At 40.5% G+C, this 13070-nt stretch overlaps 2 protein-coding genes across 2 annotated transcripts; both read right to left on the bottom strand.

The window, feature by feature from the left end:
- Positions 1-416: 416 nt before the first annotated feature.
- On the bottom strand, positions 417-6497 carry poglut3 (protein O-glucosyltransferase 3). The gene is made up of 6 exons (XM_073472956.1): positions 6163-6497; positions 5468-5665; positions 4568-4851; positions 4223-4427; positions 1387-1583; positions 417-1259 (listed from the first exon to the last, which is right to left on the bottom strand). The coding sequence occupies exons 1-6, from the start codon at positions 6398-6400 to the stop codon at positions 819-821; spliced, it is 1563 nt and encodes a 520-aa protein (XP_073329057.1). The 5' UTR covers positions 6401-6497; the 3' UTR covers positions 417-818.
- A 781-nt stretch (positions 6498-7278) lies between these two features.
- On the bottom strand, positions 7279-12158 carry cyb5r2 (cytochrome b5 reductase 2). Its single transcript, XM_073472754.1, has 9 exons — positions 12076-12158; positions 11661-11810; positions 10865-10937; positions 10606-10712; positions 9902-10031; positions 9687-9770; positions 9207-9292; positions 8971-9070; positions 7279-7819 (listed from the first exon to the last, which is right to left on the bottom strand). The coding sequence occupies exons 1-9, from the start codon at positions 12088-12090 to the stop codon at positions 7647-7649; spliced, it is 918 nt and encodes a 305-aa protein (XP_073328855.1). The 5' UTR covers positions 12091-12158; the 3' UTR covers positions 7279-7646.
- Positions 12159-13070: the final 912 nt, after the last annotated feature.

Genomic DNA, 13070 nt, shown 5'->3' with positions numbered 1-13070 from the left:
AAACCAAAGGGTGCTATGTCAGTCCGTTGGTTGGTCTACAACTTTGGTCCAGGCTAAAACATCTCATTGCCATGTCATTGGCAGTTTCATGATCCCCAGCCGATGAACCCTACTGACTTTGGTGTTCTCCTGACTTTCCTCTCACGCTACCACCAGTTCAAAGTCACTGACATGGCTGTAGACTCTCAGTACACAGTGTGTATGTATAGTACAGGACATTAACCTTTAATTCAAAATTCGAACATTCATTCAAATGTTGGAAAACGTATGCTGAAGTAGCAGTTGTAGTTTACAGTACGACAGGAAATATACAGTAGATATAATAATAAAAGGTAAGTCACTTGTGATAGACGGACGTTGCCATACATGCTTATGACTGTCACAGTAGGTCAGACTCACGCATTTCACTACAAGGATTATATTTGGAGGTTTTGAAGATTTATTTAAGAAGTATTTATTTTAAGACAATACTGTAAAAAATACAATGCAAAGGCACAGTTACAAAACAGTAATCATATCCTCAGTTTCTTGGATTACAAAGGCACAAAACCCAACACAACACAGTACTTAACATTAAGAGTGGCATTATCATTTTGAGGGCTATGTCCTGCAGCCTCGTCATGAAAAATAACTGAGGACAGAGATTTTATCGTAAAACATTCCTCAACTGTCCAAAATAAAATCAGAATTGTAAGGTTAAATTGTAAACTGTGAAATTCACATTTTCTTGTGAGCATCAGTAACATTCAATTATCTTCACTCTTAAATGTCAGGAATGTTTCAGAGAAAAAAAGGACAAAAACTACAGAAGGATACCATCATAGCTCGTCCTTCATGTTGGTTTCTTCTTTGTGGCGTTTGCGCTCACATGTACACGCAGCAGTGTGGTCGTCCGTCTCAGGCACCAGCTCCATGTCTGCGTGCCGTGTCGGCTGTCCTATCTGCCGCTCCGAGTACATGTGCAGCACTCTGTAGTAATAACAGTACAGTCTGCTGGGCTGCAGCAGCTCTCTGGCCGCTGTCTGACCCGCTCTGGCGATCTCTTGTGCTTCAGCGTCATTCTCTTTGGCCCATTTGATTTTCTCCAAAAGGTCTGACAGGTTTCTCTTAACGGGAATGTAGTGAGTGCCTGATTTAAGATGGCTGTAGAAAAATTCATAATACTGGGAGTCTTGCTTCAGAACCAGACTGTTCCCGAGCATCAGGTAAGGAAAGCGATATGCTGCCACTGTTCCATCCACGTTTACCTGGTACTTGAACTAGAAGAGGGGAAATAATAAAAAAATAAATAATCACATCAAAACAAAGGAAAGTCAATATATACAATGGCATAAGATAAAAGAGAATTATTTTTAAATACTCATTTATATATTCATGTTTCCTCACCTTAAAGAACTCAAATAATCCAACAAGCGGTACTTTTCCTACATGTTTCTCCCTGTCTCTGAAGAAGAACCATCCTGTGATGCCTGCGTCCAGCAGCTCAGGGTTATTCTTGGACAGAGAGACCAGGTGAAGACGCTCCTCTCGACTGTCCCGGCCACGGAAGAACGCACGATCTGTCTTGTTCATCCAAGGAGGCCCTGGAAGAAAATGGTCCTGATGTTACACAAAAGGGCAGAAAATGTTCCAAGTGACATAATTTAAAAGCATTAATTCCAATAAATAATGAGACATATTTATATAAAGATGATTACACTGACACTGGTGTAAAAACCTAGGACCCAAAGGGGTGTGCATTTTAATAATCAAACACTATAAAGAGCACAATAAAAATTATTCATTTATTCATTTGACCATTATTTAAATCAGGTTGACTGTGATTGAATTCTCATGAAACGAAGAATTAAAATAATACAGTTAAGAGAGTCCACTGTGTACATACCTTGAGTACAGAGAACATCCAGAGACCAACAGACTGCATTTTGACAGTTTTGAGGAAACAAATAAGAAATCTGCTAAAAAATGCACTTATGTACCAGCAGATTTGTCCGTGAAATATTCAGGAAGACCAATAGTTTCTCCTATAAAACACAGTGGTGGATGTAAGCATGAGAGCCAGTGGTAAATTTTAAGGCACCACTGTAACATATGTACGAGGTGGCAGGTGCTACTACTGCTATCTTTTTTTTTTTGCCTTAAATGTGTAGCAGGACCTGTTCTGCATTTAAAATCCAGTCTTTGTTAAAGCTCTAGTTTCTTTAACATTAACTTCTATCCAGCATGAAGTCATGTCATTTAATAACATTTGTGTGTTAGGTTAGTTTTGCAGAAGTTCATTTTGATTCATGGGATTTAAAACTACTTTCAACTTACAATATTTGACTGAGTGAAATTAAAACCTAATTGCAGATTACTAAAAACCTCTGATATTGTAGGTTCCCATCAAATAGGTAACTGTATCGTCGACATTAATGGGCTAGTGCATTTGAACTGTTCCCCACGATTTTTAGATACACGTCAAAAACAATAGGGCCTGTACGAAACCTGATGGCGCCCCCCAGTGGACACTTAAATGTGAGCAGGGAGTAAATCCCATCTGTGAGTGGTGCACTCAATCTCCTTTCTTCATATATTGTGGCTCTGTCCAAAATGATTTAACTCTGTAGCTATTTTTTCTCAGTCAGTCAGATTCTTCTGGACAGCCCATACAACCAAATTCTGTGAATGCAGTATTTGCATCTCACACAAAAACAGTCATATAACCTGAGCCAAATTTACAGTTCGTTTGTACCACTACTTGCACAGAGGCAGTGCGAAAGTGGAAAAAAAATAAGTGCCAGTACTCCCCTTAGGGTTAGGGTTAGGGTCACAAATATGCAAAATCAACAGTGGCAAATATTCGCCTCCCACTTCACTTCCATGCTATGTGAGCAAACTGGCATATAAAACATTTGCATCCGGTGGTGAAACAAACTCCCATCTTGGCTCACATGAAGTTTAACACTGGTGATTTAGCTGACCTTTACCTTACCACTTTAAAATATATTTCATGTGCTTCTTCTGCAACAACATATTAAAAGGACCATAGACGTGTGTTCTGATGGCAAATATGAGCAATAATACGGAAAAACAAAATCACAAACAACACTATTTTTAAATTCAATGTTTTCTTCCTAGATTCGGTCACAGCAGGCACAGAAAATAGAACAGATGCATAAACGAGAGCTGAAGATCACACGACCGCCACGGAGCTCCACACCATGGCGTGCTCTGTCTGTACAGTGCTGAGACTATTTCTAATATCAGTAAAGTAAAGAGTAAATTGTAAAAATGCCAGTGGTGTGTACCGGTGAGTACTGGCCAACTTTAAGCACTGCACGTAGGTTAATGTTATTGAACTGGGGAAGCCCACAACTGCCTTGTCAATAATAGTTAAGGGAAAGGATGCAGCATTTTTAATTAGAGAAGCTCAACTATATCCTTGGAGGCTTCAAGAAAACACAGCAGATCTTTCTGAATTTTTCTAAAACAAGGCTCTTAACTCCTTAACTATTTTGAAAAAGACACTGTAGTGATCTTTTTTTTTTTAGCAATGATCTGTTATTACATCACAATGTAATAAAAATGTTGATCTTTGGAGCAACTGCGTCCTCCTTTTTTCTTATATTTTGTAGACCTGTGACCAGTTTAGAAAAGGAAACTGAAAGGGGAGTCAACCTGGACACACAGTTCCTGATTCAGTCCCTGGGCCTCCCTACTTCCTGCTACCATTTAGGTAGTAAAGAAATCAGTTCACACTGCAGTCTCGTTTTTTAGCTATTGTGGTCCAAATTATTACCATCTTTCAATAATTCATTACAAAGCGCTGCACCATGCAGCCCTTAGGGAACAGCCTCAGTATAATTTACCACCTTCACAGCTGCAGTTATAATCCAGCTTTTTCTATGAATTTCTGACATAAATTTTTAATAAATATTTAAATTCAACTAAGAACCCTTGTCCTGGCTGATAACTACAAGTTATTTTCTATATTTAAGACATTTACATTTCAGATTAAAAAACTTTGCTTTTGTCAGGTTTAATATTGGAACTATAGGATTTAAAGAGGAGTGCTGGCTCAGTTTTTTAAGGTCGCACAGGGACAAATGTATGAACATGAAATGATGGGTAACTTATACAGACAGATTCAGATTCAAACTTCAGTGCCTGAGCTTCACTTCTTGACTAGAGCAGGCCTCACAGTGGCTCAGGAATGTGTGTGTGCATGTGTGTGGGTTACCTGTGTTTCCCTGGATAGACAGCAGGTCATTGGTGACACCTCTCATGGTCTCTAGGGTGGAGTGTGTCACCTCGTAAGTGGGGAGGACAATGTCCCGTGTCTCTGTTGAGCCGCACCATGACAGAACTGGAACAGGATCCGTTTTCCTCGTCTCTAATGGCCAGTCGCCAACATTGATGTAAAACTCCACATCAGGCACCCTCACCTTCAACAGGAGATTGATATAAGTAATCACATGATGCCAAGTGCAAACGCTTGGCAGTAACTTTACGACACTACCCATAGCAAATGCGTCATAACATGCAAAAACACCTGTAGTATATGATCCTCAAAATCTGATAGTACCTTTCTGGTAAGAGAGAGCAGTATTTCATCCGAGAACATCTTAAAGTCGGTGTATTTTCCCAGAGTGCGGCGATACAGCTGGTTGTTGATGATGGCGTAGTGAATGAGACCGCCTCTGTTGACGAATCTTTGAGGCACTTCCTGTCTGAGATGCTGCAGGTCAACCGCTGGAAAAGATTTGAAGTCGGCCAGGATCTGAGGCTCTGTGGCGGGACACTGCATGATGCTCTGCCAGACTGAAGCATCGGGTTCAGGACAGTCACAGTATTCATGATAGACCGGACCTGAGCATTAGAAATATAACTCAAGGTTAGATGAGGAAGCCAGAGCGGATCAAAACAAGGTTGTTTGATGCATTTTCCAGATGTATGAAGGAGCTGGTGTTAAACTAAAAGAATTAAAGTAACACATAATATTCAGTCATATATGAAACAGTGGTGATGTCTAACATTTCTGAGACAGGACGGATTCATGTTGAACAATTTCTCCACGTATTTGAGAGCATCAGTTGTGCTTTGCTGAGAGGACATTAGGATGTGAATTGAAGCACTATCACAATGATGAAATAACATGATATTCATTGAATCTGCACAACAATTACTGGAACTGGCCCGATGAGGCTTGGTTTTAAGAGCAGCACACATTATGCATAGATTTGGCCCTTCTGGTGATGCAGCGTGGGCGTTCTTTTGCAACACAGCCCTTTAGTGTGTGATGTGTTTGTCTGCTCTGGAGGAGGAATACTTCCTTTGTCACTCTTCCTGAGATTTCTTCCTTGTTTGTCCAGTTAAAAATTTGGTTTTGTTATGCAAATGAAAACGCCCTTTCAGGCAAATTTGTAAGAAGAGAACTTGTCTGGTGAACCTGTGCCTTTGTTTCTTGATACATGACAACACAAACCTTGGATGGTGTAGGGTGACTTGGCCACAGCAGCATCTTGGTGGAGGACTTCAACCTTCAGGCCCGTCAGCACACTCCCGTAGAGCCGGTACCTGACCAAGAAGGAGCCGTCTCCTCTGTCCAGAGGCGCAGGGACGTGGATGCGGATGTGCTCCTTCTTGTCCAGCGGACTTATCTTCACTTTAAACGTGTCTCCACCTAAACAGCGCATGTAAAGAGCATTTCAGGGACCAGTGTGGCTTAATGGTGTCTTAATGCAGAGCTTAATGAATGACACACCCTTCCAAATATGTTTTGTACTAAGGCAGCTGCCCAGCCCTGAAACATGACCTGCTGTTAGCTCAGCTCGGTCATTTGAGGGCAGCAGGGATGATTAAAGCACTAAAGCTGGGTTTTTTTGTTTGTTTTTTTGCCTAATTTAAACAGTCATGATTATTAAACTAAGGTTTCTTATCACGTCTGGTCGATAATATCACGGATAAACCACTGCTGGATGTAGCTAGCTAGTGTTACGTCTGTCGTTCTTGTAGAAAAACGCCCACTACCTGCTCAGTTTGTGTTGTTTGTTAGCTCCATATTAAAAAATGATGCTCCAGGAAATTAGCTAGCAGCCACCGCTCGATGTAAGCGTTTGAGTGATGCTACGTTTAACACAATGACAGTCGTAGCACACACTATGCATGTGTTCAGTTTACCTGGAGATAAAGTCAGGTTTCCTCCTTTTGAATTGACCGCCTGAATAATGAAGTAGCGGACTGGTAAAACTACGGCGGGGTTGAGCCCTGGACCCCAGATGAGACATCTCTCTGGAGCGATTCTTTCACAGGCACAGACCGTGAAGTTTATGCTTATAAATGCCACTAAAACCATACATTTACGAAATAAACCATTCCGTAAAGGCTTAACTAAGTCTACGCCACGCTCACACACCATGTTCCCCCAAGTGTTGACTGCTGGACGTCTAAACTCACTGAATATTTAGTGTAAAGTTTTGCAGGCAACTCCTACGCCGACATGTTGGAGAGGGAAACACGCCCATCATCCGGTGATGCGTTCACGGGATGTCGGAAATGTTGGATGCAGATTGTGGCGCCCCACCACAGACCTTAAAGGAGCACTATGTAGTTCCGGGAAGAAATTTTAATCAGAAGAGAAAGATCTTCATTTCTGCCTAAACAAACTAAATAAACAAACTCTCTTTGTTTTCATAACTGAATAAACTGAATAAGCAAACTGACCTTAAAGGACAACACAATTTCATACTGGTTTGCTTTGTTTATATGTGGCGGACCCTGCCACCTTTCTAGCTTCAAACAGTGTTCTGGGACCTTATTTTCCTCTGAGAACAGCTTGTTTATTCAGTTATGGAGTTTGTGTTACTATCTCCACTATTAATATTGTACATACTTACACATAGTGCCCCCTTAATAATGTACATTGTACACTGTTGACAAAACCACCATCTCAACCGCTCAAGGTCCACTTCCTCATTTGTTCTGGCAGTATGATAAGAAAAAGGTGTGGTTTTTCCGTCTTGTTTTTGGCCTTAAGTTTTTAATGATGAAATGTAACAAACTTCGATAAAGCTTTTAAGATTAAATAACTTTGCATACAGTAAATTAAACCGAATGTGTCACATTAAAAGTGAAAGAACTGGATACAGGCATATCATTAAGTCCATCTTGTTCGATTTGGGTATACAGTAGATTATAGAATAGTCAGAAACATGTAAAATGACAGAAAATCAGTAAAAACTACAGTACATTGGTTTTCTTTTGTGTATGTAGCCTCACGTATTGAAACCAACAATGTTGTTTTTGTGTCTTTATTTCACAAAAAATTACATTTTGGCCTAAAAAAGAATCATTATAAAAGCAGCTGTTGTCTTGTACAAACATAATAACACAGTGATATACTGTATTTAAAAGTATACCTGAGTCCCAAGAAATGTTCATATCAAAGTAACTGGGTTATTTTGATGGCAATTTCATACCCATTTTATGTTACAGACTTGCACTGTCGTTGTTCTTATGTCACTGACATCAAAAATGACACATGCCTAACTGTAAAACATACTTTGTGAATAGCAGTAGATCATCAGCAGCGTTCATACACTGATTGTTTGTTTAGTGGTTGAATGATTACAGGGAATAAACCAGTTTTGTAGTTAATCAGAACACTAGTATGCAAAAATGTTTTCTGTTTTGTGTCCCAGCTGGTCCAGATTTGGCAGACAGGCGTACTGGATCATCGGTGGAGGACCGCACAAGACAACAAGGACGTCATTGGACGGGGCAGGGAGGTGGTCCTTGATCATGTCACAGGTCACGAACCCTGAGCTATAGCTCCAATCTTGAGATCAAGACGAGAGAGAGAGAGAGAGAGAGAAACCTTCAACTTCAGAAAGACTTTTTAAGCATATTTACCAAAAGCCTTTGTGAAAAGGCTTAAATCATCACAATGTGGCAGAACTCACCAAACAGCAGCAGTAGAAAAGGAAAAATATTTACATCTATGGCTTATTCATCAGAGAAGCCTGTCTTTGATTTTCCCTCTTCATTTCATATCTAAATACTAAATATCAAAACCTCCTGTTGCTGTCATTTTTCATCTATTTTTCTCTCCTTTGTGCCTCAGCAGAGGGATGCCCAATGGTGAACGGTGAGCAAAACCAAAAAGAGAATCTTTTGATCTCAGTGAAGAAGAGACGGGACGTTCAAAGACAGTGAAATCAGTAATGAAATTAAACAGATGAAATAAGAAACTCGAAGAGGTTTGTTCAACTTGTGCTCTGCAGATAATCATCCCTCCCTCCAAGGGAACCAAATAATGACACTGCTAACGAAGAACAAGCGCACCTCTTCTAATGAATAATGATCAAGGGCTGATGTGTTTTATATTCTGTGTGGAGCAAATGACACACAAGACAGAATGCGAGCGCCCTCACAACAGAGATTATGTAACGCTATTATACTCATTAATTTCTGCTCGCTTTAAGGATTATGCAAAGTGAGACATGAGCGTTTTGCTAAGCTACTGTAACACCTTGTTGGAGCTATCTCCCTCCTCAGCCTGCAGGGATTTTCCTTCAGATCAGGAGTCTTAGTTCAGTTTTCCCACTCTGAATATTCAGCAGTGAAACCAAAGGACCGTGCTTTCAGACTTTGGAGAGATTTATTCAGCTTGATGTAGCCTGGCACTGTGCTGTACGTTCTTTATGGTAACATGGTGAAATTAGACATGGAAAATGTTTCCACCAGATCTCACATGATCAGAAGAAAGCACATGTTATGTTTTGCTCTCTTGATATTTAAAAGTATTTTAATGAGTTCAGATGACAAATGTTTTGTTCCTGTGTTTTAGCTTCTGCAGTATTCTATGGGTTAAATTCAAACGAGATTTCTGTGATCTGAGAATTTCATTACTAATGACTTCTTTATTTAAATCTTTTTGCAGATGACAATAAGAACTTGAACCTGATAGATGAAGAAATGCTGCCTTACCCTGCGGAGGTTTGTCCAGTGTGTACCACACTTTAACTTTGTCAGGATGGTTCTTCTTCACCTCCTCCAGCTCCTCCCTCAGTAGGATATCTTTCTCAGTCTGAGAGGGGAGCAGAGAGGGGTGAGAGAGATTTAATTTCTCCAGAGTATTTCCATTTATGTGCAGTACAGTAATACATTTCAACAATGAGACTCATGGAAAGATTTCCCAAAACAATAAACCTCACGGAGCTGACCTGGTTGGCGAATATGAGAGAGCACTTGGTGTTGTCAGTGGGGTCTGCTGTGATTCTGCGGACTAACTGCAGCATAGGAGTGATACCTGAGAAAGTAAAAGTTAGTCTTAGAGGATGTCTATCAGGAGGTACAATGTTAGCTTTATCAGTTTAAAAAAGACAAGATTGTGTCAACTGTGAGGCTGCAAAAACACATCATCAAATGGTCCTCAGAGTTAAACTACATGACGGCTAATTATTTCCCATTCACCCACTTTTCAACACAGATATACAATTCAGTTATACAGCAGGTACTGTAGGATTCAAGGTATTAATATCCATGAGTACTCTTAGGGAATCACTTCATTTCTCCTTCTGGAAGAAGAATATTTTATTCTGCAGTGTGTTAAGCCTGCTGAGCCTCTGTGATGTTCCTCTGAATAAAGTGCATGCATTAATGTACATTAAAGTGATTGAGAGCGTGAACAAATGTAAATGAACCTGTTCCACCGGCGATCATTCCAACATGCTTAAACTTCCGAACTTTGGGCTCTGCCTTCTTGTCAGGTCGGATGGAAAACCGGCCTGATTGGAATAGAGTCAGTGTCAGTAGCAGTGTGTGTCATGCTCCGACGGTTTTGTACTGTACCACAGTGACATCTGCTGGTGACAGCAGCATGCCTCTTTTTCTTTCCACACATGGACAGGTAACATACCATTTTCCTGATACACCAGCAGTCCATTGGGCCCTCTGAAGTCAATGGTATCTCCGATGGCCATGTTGTCCAGGTACTGAGACATCTTCCCTCCCTCTGGATAAGCGGGGTGGCTGTTCTTGTAGTACACCTGGAGATGTAACAAAAAGGCAAAACATTTATATTTTCATCTGTGGCTTGTTATTACCTCTACAATCCATTAAAATCACTTCCTAGCGATAGCCAATAGTTTGTCCTGCTTATAAGACAATTGTAAAGGACCTCAGTGTGGATGACTTTTGTTTTGTGATAAGTCATCCATATAAACCTGTATTTAAGGGTTACCCCATCCATTTTACACACATTAGAGTGTGTTTACAGGTCTTGAGGAGTACTACTGCATATGTGAAAGAAGTAGTGAAAAGCCTTTTGTGGCTCCAGAGGAAGCTGTTTAGAAAGTAAGAAAGTAATGATGCCTAATTGAGGACTTACTGAATAATCTGACTACCAATGCATAATGTAATGGCTTAGAACTGATCTGTAAATCATCAGTAAATGACTTATTAACATCAATAAAGCAATTAAGTACCAAGTACCAAATTAAGATGTCAAAAATGTGAAAAAGTCAGTGTACAGAAACAATCAGCTAAAATAACCCACAGAAAAACTTGCAGTTGACCAGCAATTTGTGTTGTTTTGTGCTTCACATCAGGAATGTTAATTACCTTGACCACAAGGTCAACATATCCCTGGTCCTCATCACTGGAGACTGGAGTGTAGGCTCTGACCACCAGACTGCCGTTCACCTTGGCTGACAGGTACACATGCTGACCTGCTCCACAGGACAGAGGGGAGGACATGCAGGGAGGATGGGTGAGGTGGTGGATTTGAGGGGAAAAATGTGTAAGTATGAGGCATTAGCACTGTCCTGTTATGGAAATGAGCTGTGTTTCAGCAGAGAAGAGAAAAGAGCTGTTTCAGTACCTACTGGCAGTCCAAGGATATGGGTTCCAGATGGAAGGCCATACCGAAATTTCTTTGTGTCATGGCTGATTTCCTACACAAGGACACACAAAGGTTAAAAAATCAAAAAACAAAGAACACATTAGATAGCAGAGCTGTCAGCTTACAAAATCAATGTCCTCACACTTGAGTTTGAGGCTGGGTTGGTCTCTATACAGTATATCTGACATGTATTTACCCAATGAACTGTAAATGGAGAGAGTTTGAAGCCAGCGAGAAAATATTAAGCCTTAAAAGAACAGTTCACAAATTCAATTTCAGTCATTATCTACTCAGCCCGAAGTCAGGTGAAGTTGTGTAGTCCACAAAACATTTCTGAGCTTCACAGCAAAACAGCATTACAGCATTCTCTGAAACAGCTGAAGTAGCTGGGGTCTTGGTCTCCAGCCTTCAGAAGCCCAGAGGTCTCGAACTGATTGAAAATAAGTTATTTACACCTTTTTTAAAGCTGAAATCTTCACTGTAGCTGCTAAGCTAAAAGTGTTTGCACATAGTGGGGGCAAGAACTTGACCACACATTGAGGCTGTATATAAAAAATTTTTTTTTATGTTTCCCCTCAGGGTGAAACAAACTGGGATATGACTGTGAGTACAGATCTCACAGTTTGTGACCAGATAGGTACTACATTGTTCCCTCACTGTACTGAATCAATTACAAAGTTGAATATAAACTTGAATAATCAGGTTTGAATGTGAATGTGTATGCACAAAAAAAAGAGTCCTGATTGTTAAATGTAAACGTGTGTATGCAGTCTACCTGTTTGTGTATAAGGGGAAGGGGATATTTGATCATAGGATCCTGCAGGGTGACAGGCTGCTTCTTCTTCTTCTCTCCTGCAGAGCCTTGCAGGATGAAGTACAGCAGCGTCACCACCACCACAGAAACGGCCACCACCACCGGAATCATCTGCAAGACAAAGATCACATCCAGAGTTCTGAGCAAATTGATCTGAGAAGGGAAAAGCGTTGAGACTGGAGACTTACAACACATAAAACAAAGAGTCAAAGTTTGACCTTTACATGCATTAACGATGTGTTACACACTAAAGTTGAACATAAAAGGCCCACAGTCTGACTGAAATCATGCAGTTTTTCATGAATAGAATATGCAGGCCTGAAAAAGATGAAGTGGGATCATTAAAAAAGGAAATAAAGTGAAAGTTCATCCTCACCAAACTCTGATCCATAGTTTCAATCTCTAACAAAGTGTGCTGGAACTTCCTTCTCCTCACACAGAGAGCAGGGTCCACACACAGCCCGGGCAATGACAGCCTTCACAATCACTCTCTCTCTCTCTCTCTCTCCCTCTCTCCCACACACACACACACACACACACACACACACACACACACACACACACAGTGAAGGGCCTCCGAGGGGGGCGTGTCTTCCCGCTGGGGGAAAGTTGACACAAGGTCGAAACCACCAATGGGAAGACAGAGCCCACCATGACACTACATAGTACAGAGGTGGTGTTCAGGCAGTGAGGAGCAGAGCCGTGAGATCACACCACTGAAGGAGGGGAGGAGAGAGAGAGGCACGGAGATTACGTAACAAGTGCTGAGAGAAAATGTTTAATTCTTTACAGAAGAACTGACATGAAGCTGCATTTTCAAAGCTGATCATTCAAGGTGAATAAGTATAAAACATACAGCACACAGCATTTTATGGCTCTTTCTATAACACGTGATTGAAAAGTCTGTCCTCATGTTAACCAACAACTTAAACAGTCCTGAGATAAAAACATGGGCTTGAGTTCTAGAGGGCTGCAAACATTACTGAATCATAATTGCGTGTGTGCAAAGCTATCAAAACAAGTGCCATAAAAATCACCACGCAGCAAAAACAGAGATAATGTAAACTTTATCTATAATGACCTCTAATAAAGAACAAGGTACTTAACATTAATGATGTAAGCAACTACAAACATGTAAAACATAGTATATAGTATATGAGCAGTGTACAGAGATTTGGTACATGGTTCATAACATGCTATAATATAGCTATAACCAGATATACTTACAATTCTAAGTGTTATTAATGTGTGCTATTTGTCAGCAAATATGAATATAAAGATATATGTGTTTATACACCAACCCCCATTACATTAATTAACACTGCTTACAAGTACAATATAGTGTGTAGTTTCAACCTTTTGGGGACTAGG

This window comes from Pagrus major, chromosome 8 (assembly GCF_040436345.1).
Source record: "Pagrus major chromosome 8, Pma_NU_1.0".
Taxonomy (NCBI): Eukaryota; Metazoa; Chordata; class Actinopteri; order Spariformes; family Sparidae; genus Pagrus; species Pagrus major.
This window is presented reverse-complemented; position numbering and strand designations above follow the sequence as displayed.

Coding starts and splice junctions, on each gene's coding strand:
- poglut3 (XM_073472956.1), bottom strand. CDS start 6,400: ATGGTGTGTGAGCGTGGCGTAGACTTAGTTAAGCCTTTACGGAATGGT. Junction 4,852..5,467: donor GTCACCCTACACCATCCAAG/GTTTGTGTTGTC, acceptor TCTAATGCTCAG/GTCCGGTCTATCATGAATAC. Junction 1,260..1,386: donor GATTATTTGAGTTCTTTAAG/GTGAGGAAACAT, acceptor CCCCTCTTCTAG/TTCAAGTACCAGGTAAACGT.
- cyb5r2 (XM_073472754.1), bottom strand. Junction 10,938..11,660: donor TTCCCCTTATACACAAACAG/GTAGACTGCATA, acceptor GTCCTTGTGTAG/GAAATCAGCCATGACACAAA. Junction 10,713..10,864: donor TATCCTTGGACTGCCAGTAG/GTACTGAAACAG, acceptor CCTGTGGAGCAG/GTCAGCATGTGTACCTGTCA.